At 48.3% G+C, this 16,364-nt stretch overlaps 1 protein-coding gene across 1 annotated transcript in view; it reads left to right on the top strand.

Annotated features, from left to right (window-relative positions):
* The window catches only part of LOC133345827 (integrin alpha-8-like), a 126,482-nt gene that overhangs the window by 87,292 nt on the left and 22,826 nt on the right, over nt 1-16,364 (top strand). The window contains exons 23-26 of the mRNA XM_061556844.1: nt 1,805-1,885; nt 3,367-3,475; nt 3,605-3,763; nt 11,107-11,235. Coding sequence (XP_061412828.1) covers nt 1,805-1,885; nt 3,367-3,475; nt 3,605-3,763; nt 11,107-11,235 — 478 coding nt within the window. The remainder of the gene's footprint in view (nt 1-1,804; nt 1,886-3,366; nt 3,476-3,604; nt 3,764-11,106; nt 11,236-16,364) is intronic.

Raw genomic sequence — 16,364 nt, 5'->3', positions numbered from 1 at the left:
TGTGTAATGTGTGTGTGTGTAATGTGTGTGTGTGTAATGTGTGTGTGTGTAATGTGTGTGTGTGTAATGTGTGTGTGTAATGTGTGTGTGTGTAATGTGTGTGTGTGTAATGTGTGTGTGTGTAATGTGTGTGTGTGTAATGTGTGTGTGTGTAATGTGTGTGTGTGTAATGTGTGTGTGTGTAATGTGTGTGTGTGTAATGTGTGTGTGTAATGTGTGTGTGTGTAATGTGTGTGTGTGTAATGTGTGTGTGTGTAATGTGTGTGTGTGTAATGTGTGTGTGTGTAATGTGTGTGTGTGTAATGTGTGTGTGTGTAATGTGTGTGTGTGTAATGTGTGTGTGTGTAATGTGTGTGTGTGTAATGTGTGTGTGTGTAATGTGTGTGTGTGTAATGTGTGTGTGTGTAATGTGTGTGTGTGTAATGTGTGTGTGTGTAATGTGTGTGTGTGTAATGTGTGTGTGTGTAATGTGTGTGTGTGTAATGTGTGTGTGTAATGTGTGTGTGTGTAATGTGTGTGTGTGTAATGTGTGTGTGTGTAATGTTGTGTGTGTAATGTGTGTGTGTGTAATGTGTGTGTGTGTAATGTGTGTGTGTGTAATGTGTGTGTGTGTAATGTGTGTGTGTGTAATGTGTGTGTGTGTAATGTGTGTGTGTGTAATGTGTGTGTGTGTAATGTGTGTGTGTGTAATGTGTGTGTGTGTAATGTGTGTGTGTGTAATGTGTGTGTGTGTAATTGTGTGTGTGTAATGTGTGTGTGTAATGTGTGTGTGTATAATGTGTGTGTGTGTAATGTGTGTGTGTGTAATGTGTGTGTGTGTAATGTGTGTGTGTAATGTGTGTGTGTGTAATGTGTGTGTGTGTAATGTGTGTGTGTGTAATGTGTGTGTGTGTAATGTGTGTGTGTGTAATGTGTGTGTGTGTAATGTGTGTGTGTGTAATGTGTGTGTGTGTAATGTGTGTGTGTGTAATGTGTGTGTGTGTAATGTGTGTGTGTGTAATGTGTGTGTGTGTAATGTGTGTGTGTGTAATGTGTGTGTGTATAATGTGTGTGTGTGTAATGTGTGTGTGTGTAATGTGTGTGTGTGTAATGTGTGTGTGTGTAATGTGTGTGTGTGTAATGTGTGTGTGTCACCCGACCCTGCCGCTCTACGGTGATTAGCCTGATATCTGTGGGGGCGCTTTTGGGCTCTTCTCATTTGGCTCACATGAACGACCTCCTCGAGGCAAGTTCCTCAATGCAATGAGCGAAATGTGTGTGGGGAACGTTTCCGCTGCACCGCATTCCGATCTGCTCTGGAATCGGGCCTGACGATTGTTCAGTCACGACTATGTTTAGGTTCTCTGTCATCTCTGTCACATCATGCCAAAGTGCTGGTTCATCGATATAAACTAAACTAATTGATCTAGTTGTTTTATGTTACCAGAAAAAGCCCACTGAGCTATGAGCTCTTTGTCAGAGGGAACCTGGCTTCATCGAAGTGGCTTCATCATCATCATCGCCGCTTGTGGGATTTCATAGCAGCAGCCACATCATCTGAACGCGTATTTCTAAATGTGGAGGGAAAAACGGGAGTACTCTAAGAACAATCCATGCGACCACCACTGGGAGAGAGAGAGAGAAAAACACGCAAACTATAAATATACAACAGGCATCGTCATGGTCCGGTATCAAATCCACGACTCTCTGCGTGCTCGGCAACGGAGACAACATTTCCCCTCCACCACCGCCGCAGAGTCCCTGTTGCCTCACGCCGCGCGAGCATCCTCATCCGCGTCGCCCCCTTGTCTCCCTGCCTGTGCAGTGCGAACCAGGAGGCCCACGAGCACGTGTTTGAGGCTGTGACGCTGCCCGTCAGGGTCTCCGCTCAACTCGACCTCCGTGGGTAAGACGCACCGGCTTCTCGCTCTGCCGGCTTCTCGCTGCGTCGGCTTCTCGCTGCGCGGAGCTAAAGCAACACGGCCTGGCCTCTGCCCCGTTGAGTTCACAGCTTCACGCCGTCCCACCCTCGCGAGTGCAAAGACAACAGTCCCCCGTATGGCCTCAGCAGGCTTTTGGGGCAAGTGCTGTAGCGCCTTTGAGGGCCGGCACGGCACGAGAGGGGGTGGGTGGGCAGCCCCCATGCCCGGCCGCCTTTGTATCCCCAGTGGCTGAGACGACCTAGGGGAAGCCCACGATCAGTTCAGTTAATCGTCACTGGCGTTGGCCATGAAAGGGAATCGAACTCGGGTCACCGGGTTCGTAGTGCAGCACGGTAACCGCTGCACCACCGCTACCCACTGCGCTCCACACTAACACGTGGACACACACACATTTCCGCTGACCCTAATTCATTTATTGGGGCCAACGTGAACCGTCATTGTCGCACAGCAATGTGAGAGCATCTGCAGCGTGTGCGTGAGTTTAGCGGCGCGCTTCCCCGTGCGTCTATCATGAGGCGTGCGATGACCCAGTCGATGAAGTTTCACGATACCCGGTCGCGATTTGTTTTGTTAAAGGCTCTAATTTGTTTCCGTGTTCGTACCGTCTCGTTTGTGTTGCCGGTTTGATATGTTCCGGCTATTATTATTATTATTTGGCGAACCACCGAACAAAGACGGTTACTGCATCGCGTGGCGCTTTCAGATGCGTCCCTGCGGTCATCTGGAACGCTCTTCCTTCCGATATTAGGAAGTCACTGGAGCTATGCACTTTTAAATCTAAATTGAAAACCCACTTCTTCCGAACTGCTTTTTGCGTTTAGTTTGTTGTTCTTCCCCTGCGCCTCCGATTGCCTACGTACGATGCGAAATAAGTTCTGACATGCACACATAATTGCATTATCTATACGTTTTTCTGTTTGGTTTGTACAATCTTTGTAAATACATTGCCGTATGTGGAAATTAATATTGACACATTGTTTTACACGGAATGCATGTATTGAGAGCCGAAGGATTTCTTATCATTATTTCGCTCCTTTACCCAGGAAAGCCTCACCGAGTCTCAAGACTCATTTTCAGGAGGGTCCTGCCAAGTGTTCGCACAGTAGGAGGCGATGTTGCTGCTGCTGTGTGTACTCCCAGTTGAGTGATTTGAGGGTAATTTTTCTGAATTTGGTCGATCGGCCAATGCAAGTGTCTTCAGCTACGGCAGAAAACCGTAGAACCCACAGGAAACCCACGCAGAACAGGGGAAGAAAGAACATCTAAATTTCCGACAGAAAATTAACCCAGGTCGGGATTCGAACCCAGGCCCCTTCTTACTGTGTGGAGCGAGTGTCGCTACTGCGCTGCTGCCACCCTGCCCCCCGTCACAACGGATGAATCGGCGAGCGATGGTCACCACACGCGTGTTTGGTAGTCACCGGGGAGCGTGCGTGCCTCGCAGGGTGTCTCTGCCGCCCCAGCTGGTGCTGCCCCTGCCCGACTGGGCCCCGCCGAGCGCCGAGCTGAGCACCGAGGAGCAGGTGGGGCCGCTGGTGCTGCACGTCTACGAGGTGAGCGGGCACCTCCTGCCGCACCACTGCCGAGATTCTCCCCCTCCGCCCCGAGGAGAAAGGCTTTGCAATGGAACTGCTTTTGTGAAATTAATCTAAAAGCCGCGCGTTGTGAACTCTTGACGACAGCTGCGCAACAGCGGCCCGGCCAGCGTGGGGCCCAGCCAGCTGGAGGTGGCCCTGCCGGAGAAGCTCAAGGATCAGTTTGTGCTCTACCTCCTGGAGCTGGCGACCGAGGGGCCCCTCACCTGCAAACTGGACCGCCCAGCCAACCCCCTGCAGCTGCAGGTGACCGCACCGGCCTGCAGAGCACACCGGCATACGCACCGAGCCACACGCAGAGAACACATTCACTAAAACACACGCACCACGCCACACGCAGAGAACACATTCACTAAAACACACGCACCACGCCACACGCAGAGAACACATTCACTAAAACACACGCACCACGCCACACGCAGAGAACACATTCACTAAAACACACGCACCACGCCACACGCAGAGAACACACACCAACCAAAACACACACACGAACCCGCACACACCAGCACACGCCAGCACACGCCAGCACACAGAAAAACAAACATTCCCCCCTATAGCCAGCCTTAACAGAATGTTGGGGCAAGTGCTGTTCGTGAGCACCTGAGGGGGTGGGTTGCCAACACCACGTCCGGCCGCATTTGTTTTCCCAGTAGCGATGTTTACACATCACACTAGGCTACTCATTTGAGGCTGAGTCGACCTAGGGGAGGCCCAGGTCATATTCAGATAATCGTAACTGGTGTTGGCCGTGAGCGGGAATCGAACTCGGGTCGCCGGGTTTGTAGCGCAGCGCGTTAACCGTTACACTACCGCACGCACACACCAACTCACACACACACTGACCCACACACACACCAACCCACACACATACTGACCCACACACACACTGACCCACACACACACCAACCCACACACACACACTGACCCACACACACACCGACCCACTCACACACCAACCCACACACACACCAACCCACACACACACCAACCCACACACACACCAACCCACACACACCAACCCACACACACACCGACCCACACACACACTGACCCACACACACACTGACCCACACACACACTCAATAATTATAACCATGTTTGTGGGGACTTGCCGCCACTAAACCATCTATTCTTGACATTTTGGATGTCTAGGAGTCACAAAAATAATATTGCTTTTAAAATGTAGCCTCATTCATGTATCGGGAAAGCCTACATGGAGGAGGTTATGCCGTTGTAATTTTGTCATCACAATATTTTGATCACATTTTTACGTCCTAACATTAAGCATACATTGAGCTGAGTAAAAAAAAATATATAGATTTTTTTTGAAAAGTTATATGGTCATCAGGATGAATCACAGACAAGTGACAAAAATTGATCACTTTCAACAAAAGCACGTGAGACTCCAATTCTCAGTAATTCTTGTGGTCGTTGTATCCAACAACAATCCGAAGAGAAAGAAAAATTGGCAGATGAGAAATTTTGGATTGCTACATTAACGATTATAATCCCTCCTTACAATTGCCCTAGAAGCGTACTGAGAGTCTCTCGGTGGGCATATCTGCCACAGAACCACCCTGGACATGCCAATGCAGTACGAGCACTGCTTGTGTGCGTGCCGAGCGGGTTTGTAATCTCTTCATGGCCCAACAGCTGTGAATGGCGGCGCGTGAATGGGCCGTAACCGTTAGGGGAGCGAGCCCTTTTGCCCCCCGCAGCAGTCCGTCCGTCCCCCCCACTGTTGGTAATTGATTCATGGGGTGGAAGGTTTGTTTTTGTTATTAAAAAAGGCCTAATGAACCGTGAAGCAGAGGGCACTTTTAGTGACCGGCAGCCCACACATTCAGCGAGCTAAGAATCAACCCCCTGCACAGAGTCTCCTTTGAGTCTCGGTACATTAAGCTGCGTGTTTTGCTGACAGCACTTCCCGTCCTTCTGCGGAGCAGTCCGAGCAGGAAAATGCAGAGGAAAGAGCTCGGCTAATGAGGCTATAAAACAAACTACAGATTAAGAGGACAGCTTATTCAAATGTGATAAACATTATAAATGGTGCATTGGGATCAGATTAATCAGCACGTGAGATGAATTATAGCAAATCGTTAGTCTGCCAACTTTCCAGAATTAAAATGTCAATTTCATGCGTCTGGTTTCTTGAAAAACAGTTTCTGGGAATTGAACCAAAAAAACGGCATGTTGTGGAGAACACACTTCTGAACACAAATGTACCCACTCCTGATATTCCTATCCTGTATGACCATACGTGAGTGTGTATGCTCGATGCCAACTTGAGAATTGTCGGTCGGGAAGTGGTAGTGTAGCGGTTTAGCACAATGCGCTGCGAAACCGGCGGCCTGAGTTCGAATCCCGCTCGCGGCCAACACCGGTGACGATTATCTGAACCGGTCTTGGGCCGCCTTTGCCTCCCCAGTGCCGATGTTTACGCATCGCTCCAGGTACTCAGTTAAGGCTGAGTCGACCTAGGGGAGGTCCAGAACCAGTTCAGATTTCCATCACCGATGTTGCCCGTCAGCAGGAATCAAGCTCAGGTCACAGTGTGGTAACCACTGCGCCACCGCTCCCTACACGAAACAAAGACAGACAAAAGCACGCCCACACTGTTCCGTGATGGCCTCCACCGACTCTGTGAGGGCTTTGTTTCCTATCAGCGTGCGCCACCCTAATTAGTGCAGACTAATTAGGGCATGAAGCCTGTCCCCTCTTCATTGTGCCCTTAATTTTGTAGCTCAGAAAGGAGTGTGCCGCCGTCGTAGACACGCCGCGAGAACCGTTGGAGCGCAGAGGCGGAAACCCGAAGCAGAGGGCCAATCTCAGGCAGCGGGAACCCCAGCCAGAAATGGGAAACCAGGATTGGAGGACGCCAATAACAACTCTTAGGTTTTTTCGGTAAAGTCACGTAGGTAAAAAAAAATTAATTAATAAAACTTATTTTACTTTTATTTATTTTAATTTTCTTTTTTTACTTATGTGACTTTACTGAAAAAACCTTAGAGTATGAATCCTTGCAGTCACGAAAGCTTCAAATCTAGAGCCAATAACAACCTTGTCCAGTAAGGCTGGCACATTCTACTCCTTAATCTTCCCCAAAAACCAGGGACAAGACACCCCAAAGTAAAGCGTGTCCTACTATGTCAGAATGGTAGCAACAATAAGGTAAACAAATATGTATAAGAATAGACTTTAGCCCTTTCTGGCGCTAAAACAGGCGTTAAGATGTTCAAAGAACAAATGGATACCGATGTCACGGCATCGGGTCTGCATTAACCATTGGCATCTGGTGTTTGGACATCTCAACACCTGCTCTATTGCCAGAAAGGGGGTAAAGCATATTCTTACATCTTTTTCTCTCATAATTTTGGTCCTGGCAAAAAAGGTCCCATAGAGCAACAACGTGTTTAGTTTTTAGCGGTCTGATGGAGGCAATTGATGAAGATGTCAGTAGGCTAGGGGGGCGGGGGGCTGTTGAAAGCTTCACTCGCTACGGCCTCCGTGCGCATCTCGACACGGTTTGTATTTCCATTCGAAACAGATGACCGGGGCCGACAATGGTCAGAAGGCATCGCTACAGCCACGTGCAGCAAGCGCGCGATTGGGGCTGCGCTTTCCGAAAAGGTTTCGCATGTGAAGGGGGAACGGGGACGTCGGAGAGAGACCACAAATTCAGTTCGTATACGAAGCGCAGAAATGACGTTCGCATGGCCCAAAGTAGCCGAGTATCTGCCCTAGAGACAGCGTCTTGACAGATAAGCGAGAACGATAGAAAATGCGGCGAGGAGGGCGTGCAAAAGTACTGCTTTCTCAAACTTCACTTAAAGCTTTCGTGACTGCAGGAATTCATATTCTTTGGGTCTTTGGGTAAAGTCACGTAGATAGGATAATTGGTTTTTTACCCTTCTATCTGGCAACAAAACTGACACCTTTTTACAAGGAGTCATGTTTGCATAGACCGCAATACCTGCAGTCATAATACAAACAAAAGAACATAACTCTGATAATGTGCACTGTCCTTGAAGTTGATTGGTCCACACCCGAGACAGCTTTCTTTAGAGCCTAGTCTCATATGGGTTGGACCAGATGACGCCTTTTGGCGCCTTTTGGCGTCATCTGGTCCAACACATGTGAGACTAGGCTCTAAAGAAAGCTGTCTCGGGTGTGGACCAATCAACTTCAAGGACAGTGCACATTATCAGAGTTATGTTCTTTTGTTTGTATTATGACTGCAGGTATTGCGGTCTATGCAAACATGACTCCTTGTAAAAAGGTGTCAGTTTTGTTGCCAGATAGAAGGGTAAACAACCAATTATCATATTTTTACTGGCAAATGAGGTTCTCACGTAGATAGGTTTTTATTTTCTTCCTAAAACTATTAAACGAAACTCTTTTTATTTCGCCAGGTAAGGCCCACTGAGCTATGTAGCGCTTTTTCAGAAACGACTTGGCCGCAAATGATACCTCAACAAAGTGGCTTATTATCACGTGGAAATTCACAGCAGCCAAATACTCTGTAATCGCTTGCTTCTAAATGTGGAGGAAAAATCCTGAAGGACCCGGAGAATAATGCAGACGACCACAGAGAGAACATGCAAACTCCAAATATACAGCAGGCGTCAAAGTCGGGATAAAACCCACGACCTCCTGCATACCAGGCGAGGGAGTTAACATCCCACTACTGCGATGCTAAACACACAACCAGATACGTAATGATCCTCTTATGCTGAAGTTTACAGCCAGTACAATTCATGACTGTGTGATGTGAGTTTGCTCTAAGGGGCCGTCCATAAATGACGTCACGCACCTAGTGGGGGGGGGGGGGGGGGGCAGACATTTGTGACGATGTGTGACGAGGCGGGGGGGTTGAGAAATGTGACGTCACATCAAAATGCACAACTTTAACTAAATATAGAATTGTTAAACAACACTAATTGTTATAACAACACTCCTACAACATCAGGGTGCAGCGCCACATTAAATACGTACTACAATAGTTTAAAGCGATTTGAAGCAGGTTTTATTTTCAAAATGGAAATATGGTTTGGGGGGGGGGCAGAGGTTTGTGACGTCATATTTTAGGGGTGGTCTGACTTTTTGTGACGCCGTGTGACGAGGGGGGGGGGGGTGTCACAAATCGTACAAAATCGCGTGACGTCATGTGTGGACGGCCCCTAAACGTTGTGAAGTTAGACGCATGTGTGATGTGAACGATGATAGAGTTTTTTTATGTAAAATACCCCGTACTTCACCAAGATGTGAGTTGACACGTGTGAGAAGTAAATACATCAGGACTGTGCCATCATGTATACACGTGTCTACCTGTAGGATTGTACTCACTACTCACTACCACATTAAAAACGTGAACTGCGGCGTTCACGATTCCCGGTGACAGAGCCAGCGTGCTGAGCTGCGACATTTCATGTGCTCTGCAGAAGGGCCATTTCCCAAAACGTCACCTATTCTATACTTCTTCTTGGTTCTTTCGGTAAAGTCACGTAGAAGGAAAGTAATAAAATAATAAAAATAATAAAATAATTCTCACCTGAGGACGGCTGCTTGCGTTGTGGCTGAAACGTCGTGAGAATTATTTTATTATGTTTTATTTTTATTATTTTATTCCTTCCCTTCTACGTGACTTTACCGAAAGAACCAAGAAGATGAATCCCTACAGTCACGAAAGCTTTAAATCGAAATGTATTCTATACTTGTCCGTTGAAGGTCACAGTCGTATTGAGGAACGCGTTGAGTCTTTCGTTGTCTGTGCCACTGCAAGCCCGTTGCAATCTTCATTGGGCCTCATTCAGGTGTCAAAACAGCATGACCGACTTGCGGACGCAGTTCCAGCGCCAGCGGAGGCGGTGTGGTAACAGCGGGGTTGTGACTGGGCCCTCCAGGACGGGGCGCACGAAACATGGGACTGGGCAGCTGCTAGCAGCCACCATGGAAGCAATAACAGGAAGCAGAGGGTCTGGCACTTCAAACGGAGCTGAGAGGATACAGTTGGCACAAGCGCCATTCGCTCCTACGTGCTAATACGCAACATCTGGGCCCATCTCCACCACCTCCTATCCTTGAGCCTTCTCCAGCCGAGCCTCAGAGAGCGCACCGAGCCTGGCACGGGTGCCGTGGCGATGCTGCGCGTGTACAGCTTTGTTTAATCCACTGCTGGATGAAGGCATCCCCACGGCGTTGGAGTCGTGGTGGTTATTTGACCACACTTCACCGTGCTGGTGTTTGGCGGTTGGCACAGGCTGGGAGCACAGCGGTGGGAGCATAGAAGTACGGTACAAATCAAGGATTTTGCTGCAATGGCGTTTTTCTGCCCATCATGTAATAACGCAACCTATAATACCTGTTATACATGACGGTCGCCCATACCAGCATTAACCAGGCTCAAATTGCTTAGCTTTTCAGTTTTAACAGGATTGGCGCATTCCAGGTCATTTGGGTAGAGGGGGTGTTGGTATCACGTCGTTGTAAATAAATACCAACTGTTGTCGCTGTGTTGTTAGCCTGTCGGTAGGACGTGTCTGTGTGTGTGTGTGTGTTTGCTGACGAGTGGGGAGCAGTGGCGTAAACGTTTAGCGCACTGGGCAAAAGAAGCTGGCGACCCGAGGTCGATTCCCACTCAACAACAAATGACATTGGCGAATATTTGAACCGGTCATGGCGCTCCCCTAGACTCAGTCTTAAATGAGTACCTGGTGTGGTGTGCAAGCATCGTCAGTGGGAAAACAAATGCGGCCGGTCGTGGTGCTGGCCACCCACCCCCCACCCCCCCCCCCCCCGTGTGCCACTCATCTACTCACCCACTCACCCACCCACGCACTCCCCCACCCGTTCACTCACCCACCCACCCACGCACTCACCCACCCACCCACTCACCCACTCACCCACCCACCCACTCACCTACTCACCCACTCACCTACTCACCTACTCACCTACTCACTCACCCACCCACGCACTCACCCACCACCCACGCACTCACCCACCCACCCACGCACTCACCCACCCATCCACTTACCCACTCACCTACTCATCCACCCACCTACTCACCCACCCACCCACTCACCTACTCACCCACCCACCCACTCACCTACTCACCCACCCACCCACTCACCTACTCAGCGGTTCATCAGCCTGGAACTCACTGCCGCTGCGTGATATTCGAGACCCTTTAGAGACATTTAACCAGTTCAATAGAAAATACAAGACAAAACAGTTTAATAGAGCTTATAACCTATACAGTAGTTTATAAGAGTTGCGCAGTTACCAATGTACTTACCTACCGTTCAAGGCAATCTGTTAGAGCCGTGTTTTTCACTAATTCTCAGATGGGGGCCACTTTCACCAATAAGACATCATCAGTGTGAGGGCAGCCACACATTTGAAACCATTGGGGTTTGACAGCAGCACGATGATGATGATGGGGGTTGTTTTCACTTCATTTTGTGTATTGTCAGGGGTCGCTCGTCAGAGGCCGCACTCAAGGCCACCGGGGGCCACCAGTGGGCCATGACCCTTGCAGCGAGGAGCACTGTGTCAAAGGCCCTCTCTGTCTTCGTGTACGAGCCCAGATGAGCATGACGGGAGCGGAGATGCTGCTGAACGACTCGTGGGCCGAGCCGTGGCAGTCGCTTCGCCGCCGTCGCCGCCGGACGCTGCTGCATCTGAGGGCCCTGGCCGCGGACAAGGGGCGCACGCTGGTGAGACGCCACGCCCTCCCTGAGTCGTCAACTAGCGTGAGGGCGCCCCAGGGGCTAGGAGATGTTGACTACCTCGCCTGGTGTGCAGGAGGTCGTGGGTTCTATCTCGACCCTGACGCCTGCTGCTGTATATTTGGAGTTTGCATGTCTCTCTCTCTCATCATCATCACGGTGGCTAGGAGATGTTGACTACCTCGCCTGGTGTGCAGGAGGTCGTGGGTTCGATCCCGACCCTGACGCCTGCTGCTGTAGATTTGGAGTTTGCATGTCTCTCTCTCTCATCATCATCATGGTGGCTAGGAGATGTTAACTACCTCGCCTGGTGTGCAGGAGGTCGTGGGTTCGATCCCGACCCTGACGCCTGCTGCTGTAGATTTGGAGTTTGCGTGTCTCTCATCATCTTCACGCTGGCTAGGAGATGTTGACTACCTCGCCTGGTGTGCAGGAGGTCGTGGGTTCCATCCCGACCCTGACGCCTGCTGCTGTATATTTGGAGTTTGCATGTCTCTCTGCTCGTGGGTCCTCTGGGTGTTTCCCTTTCACGTTTAGTAACACGCGTTTAGAGTGTTTGGCTGCTAGACCTTTCCACGTGATAAGCCACTTCGTTGAGCTATCACATGTGGCCAGGTTGCTTCTGGAAAAGAGCTACATAGCTCAGTGGGCCTTACATGGTAAAATAAAAAATAGTTGATAGTTCATATTATTATTATCGTGACGCTCGCTCACCCAAGCATCCACACCGAGTCTCAAGACTCTTTTTGTGGAAGGACCCGCCATGTATCTGTTTTGTCAGACGGGGGGCGATTCTCCTGCTGCTGTGTGTGATCCCAATTCAGTAATTTGCAGGTAATGTCCAGCATTGGGGTATTTACCCCAATGCCCGTTACATTGTGCGTGTTTATTTTGTTCATCAATACACCAGATGCGCACCGGGCCCTCTCTTTGGGTTATTGAGCGGTAAGCATCTAGCGAAGGCTGAATTCATCGACTAGAATCGGTTGTTACGAGGAGGCTGCCAGATGACTCAGGAATCAAAACGAAGACCTGGACTCGGCCGAGTCCCGGGGTTCTGTAGGGATCTCTCCAGTGCAATGGATCGATGGTCACAGCTCAGTCACCAATGACTGCACAAAAAAGCACAGTCCAATTTGGTATTTGGTCTAATTTGGCTACTTTCCAGCTTTGCGACTTTTAAACGTGATTTGATTCACAGGCGATGGACACTCCATCAAACGGGTAGGCGTGTATCGATGAATAATTTCACTTGATCCAGACAGACATTTATACTCACAGTACATGCAATAAGATGTGTGTGTAGGAATTGGTTATTTATGGTGCCTGCAAGGTATGGGCCAATGTTTCACTTCGTCTCGAGGAAATTAAAATATCCAAACGAGATGGAACAAATGGGAAGCAATTAAAATAATCGATTCTTGAATCAAATTTTACCCTGAATTGCGACATTTTATCTGATTATAATTACCAGAATTTATGTATTCATGTTGAACTTCTTTTGCCCCATACATAGTCAAACGCGCTAATCGGACGCGCGGGAAAAAAATCTCAACTCGGTAATTATGACGCAAATAAAATAAAGAAGAAGAATCAACATCTCAAATGTACGTTTCTATTTTGGTTTTGTAAAAAAAAACATTCGTACATAATCGCTGCCCAAACACCTCTTGACCTCATCTGGATTCCTCACCTGGGCGCCCGCCACACTGGAGTCAGTTACGGGGCCACGGAGGGCAATGCAGAGTGGGTGGGTGGGTGTGGGGAGGGAAATGCATCCCGTGGAGAGAACGTAATATTCCTCCTGAGCCTGCCCGGCGCTGCACACTTAGTTCAATGAAACATGGGGATGCAGGACTGGTAGCGGCGAGTTAAGGAAGAGATAAATTGTCACTCTGTACAAAACTCAACCCTAGGTCACCTACAGCAGATCTATGTTATAGCACACACGGTGAGGCGAAACCCTCGTTTCTTAGCATCACCCAGCTCAGTTGTGTCAATCTTGCACAACATTTATATTCTGAATCTGCAATTTGAGCTGCGGTGCAGCGTGGCCCAGTGGTAAAACTCACGCCTCACAGCAAGAACGGCCTGGATTCGATTTCTGACCCATGCTGTGTGGCATTTGTGTTTTCCTTGTTCTGCATGGGTTTCCTCCAGCTTCTAAGCTTTCCTCACAAAGCTAAAACAACCGTGCAATACCCACTGGCAATAAGCACGATCCCAATCCTCAAACAAGTGTACCTGCAAATTACTCAATTGGGACTACACATACCACTACACATACCACCATGGCCCACCCACTGGGAAAGCTTGGCAGAAGTCTCCTGAAAGAGAGTCGTGACACTCAGTGAGGCTTTCCTGGGCAAACAAGCGTAGATGTATTGGGATAATAATAGCGTTAACATTACCAACTGCGTGTTGTTTGTTAGAATGCGTTTGGCTGGTTTCCTGCCGTCAGGGTTTGATGAGTTATGATGGAGCGGGGCTACGGTGACACGCGTAGGAACATGATACGTGCCGCTGACGGGGAAATTGATGTCTCATCTCCAGTAACACTCAGTCAGGTGTTACAGCTTGGCACAGCGACCTCGCTCATGAATCTCACTTACCCAGCACCGCCCTTGTGTGGTTGGTAATCAGGCATCGTGCAGCAGCAATACCCCTAAACACCCCTTTCTCATCAACACACCTTGATTGCTGATTCATTGTGGTTGTATGTAGGATGGACAACACTAGGAACATTAAACGTGTTGTTGTTGTTGTTGTTGTTCGGAAAAATGTAATGAACCGGCAAGAGAGGAAGACGTAACAGAGAACGTCTTGATGACGACATCACAAGAGGTTGGTGCCAGAGAGATGCGGCCAGCTACTTGAGTGCATTGGCGCAGTAGACGGAGAGGAAAGTGTAAACAAATGACAACATGTGCAGTGGACACCTACGGGCTATCCTGCCCTTAGATCGTAATGATGTGATGATGATGTGATGGTGTATTTATATTTAAACAACGATGACACGTGTCGGCAAGGCGACAAGCACGACTCTTTTCCTTACTCGCACTTAGGACGTGGAGAATGCATTTGCATTTACCGTATTCTCCGAATTGTAAGACGCTTTTGAAGATAACAGGCACCTGCAAAACTTGTCCCTGGCGTGAGTAACTATGTGGAAATCTGGCCACGCACACGGCTACCGGATTCATCGGATGCACTTCCACACTTGTTGCTTTAAAATACACGGGGAGAAAAATCGTGTCGTGTAATACAGAGAATACGGTAGCATGCACACAGTGCCTGCAAACATACTTTACGCCGCATTAGTGATGGACACAAGGTAGCAGACTTGGTGAATTCTAAAGCAACACTGGTTAGCTGCTTAGTTCAACAACATCTGTTGGTTTTTCCTTCTTGATAAGTGGTTCGAGAGCCGCATGACCCTGCCTGGCAATGGCGCTGTTTGGATAGAATAGATCATTTGATTCCTGCCACGATATGGCAATGTCTATGGGGAATTACCAAATCCCCTGATCTGCTGTAGGGCAGATGTTAACCATTCTGTAACAGCGTTAACAAAGGAGGTATTTTGCATCGCTGTCATATTTATAATTGTTTATTATTATTAAATGCAGTAGGGCAGCATGTGTTTCGCAGTGGTGACACTCGCGCCTTACAGCCTAAAGGGTCTGGGTTCGATTTCTAACCATCACTTACACCTTTTTGAGTGGAATTTGTATGTTCTCTCTCCCCTGTTCTGCGTGGATTTCCACTTGGTTCTCCAGTTTCCTCCCTTGGTTAAAAAAAACCCCATACCATGCAACTAGTCATGGCTAAACATCACAATGGGGAAAAAAATCACTTCACATTACAAATTACCCAATTGGGATTCCACACAGCAACATTTCCACTCCTGCGAAAAAAACTTGGCAGGACCCTCCCGAGAAAGTGTGTAGAGACTCGGCGAGGCTTTCCTGGGTAAACAAGCGTAGTAGAAATAATCCTACGACTAACTTCTGTCGAGTATGGATGTATGTTGAACTTCTTTCGCACCATATGTAGCCAAAACAACGATGGCCCAGAATGCTCTTGAAGAACAAGTTAACTTCCTCGGGCTCTCCTCTCTTTAAATAAAACATAAATTGCATAATTTGTTTAAATAACGGACAGTAATCACGGCATATTTACAACCGAGTTCACTGACAGAATTTCGGTTAACTGTATAAATATGGAATGATCCACCCCGTAACGTGAAGCAGCTGTCGAACGCTTTTAAGTTTGTAGCCCAGGGCCTTGGTGTGCGTGTGTGTTGAACTTCTTTCGCACCGTATGTAGCCAGTAGTGCTCATCAGAGGTACGGGGGAAGGACAAAAAACTAAACACAAAAAGCAGTTCGAAAGAAATGAGTTTTCAATTTAGATGCTTTAAAAGTGCAAAGCTTCGGTGGCTTCCTAACATGGGAAGGAGGAGCGTTCCAGACGGCCGCAGAAGCGCATCTGAAAGTACGTTGATGCGGTGACCGTCTTTTTTTCGACCGTTATCCAAAACCGCTGCGAGGATGACCGGAGTTTGCGTGATAGTTTATGCTCCACGAGATCAACAGGGTATTCTAGTTAATTGTCGCAAGCACTTTGTGTGTAACGAGCACGACCTTGTACGTACGCTTTATCGCATAGATGGGCTTCTCCATTCTCTAATCCAGCCCAGGCCACAACTGTTCCCATCAGTGTGATGCACAGACATTCACTAACGAGGGCCCAGAAATACAAAGGTGGCATCTTAACTGCAACACAATTTGCTGTGGAGTTCCTCACGGGTTTATAATAACCACTGTGTTCATGATACAATGGCCATGTTCAGCCCTTGCTCAATCCACTGCTGAATGAGGGCCTGCCCAAACCATGTGGATAGTGGTAGGGGTTATTCTAAGATGTCAAAAATAATACTTTTATTTTACATGGCGTCATTAATGCCAACAGCATCCCACAACGCTGTACTTTAATTATATATAAGGACCAAATCTAATATACTTCGGCTACCGTGGCGCAAAAGAAGCCCAACACACACACACGTACCAAGCAGATGAAAAACATAATACCAAGCAAAATCTAAAATTAATAAAC

This window comes from Lethenteron reissneri, chromosome 23 (genome assembly GCF_015708825.2).
Source record: "Lethenteron reissneri isolate LAM-NWPU_2019-01 chromosome 23, ASM1570882v1, whole genome shotgun sequence".
Taxonomy (NCBI): domain Eukaryota; kingdom Metazoa; phylum Chordata; class Hyperoartia; order Petromyzontiformes; family Petromyzontidae; genus Lethenteron; species Lethenteron reissneri.
The sequence above is the reverse complement of the archived record's forward strand: the minus strand, read 5'-3'. Positions and strand labels throughout refer to the sequence as shown.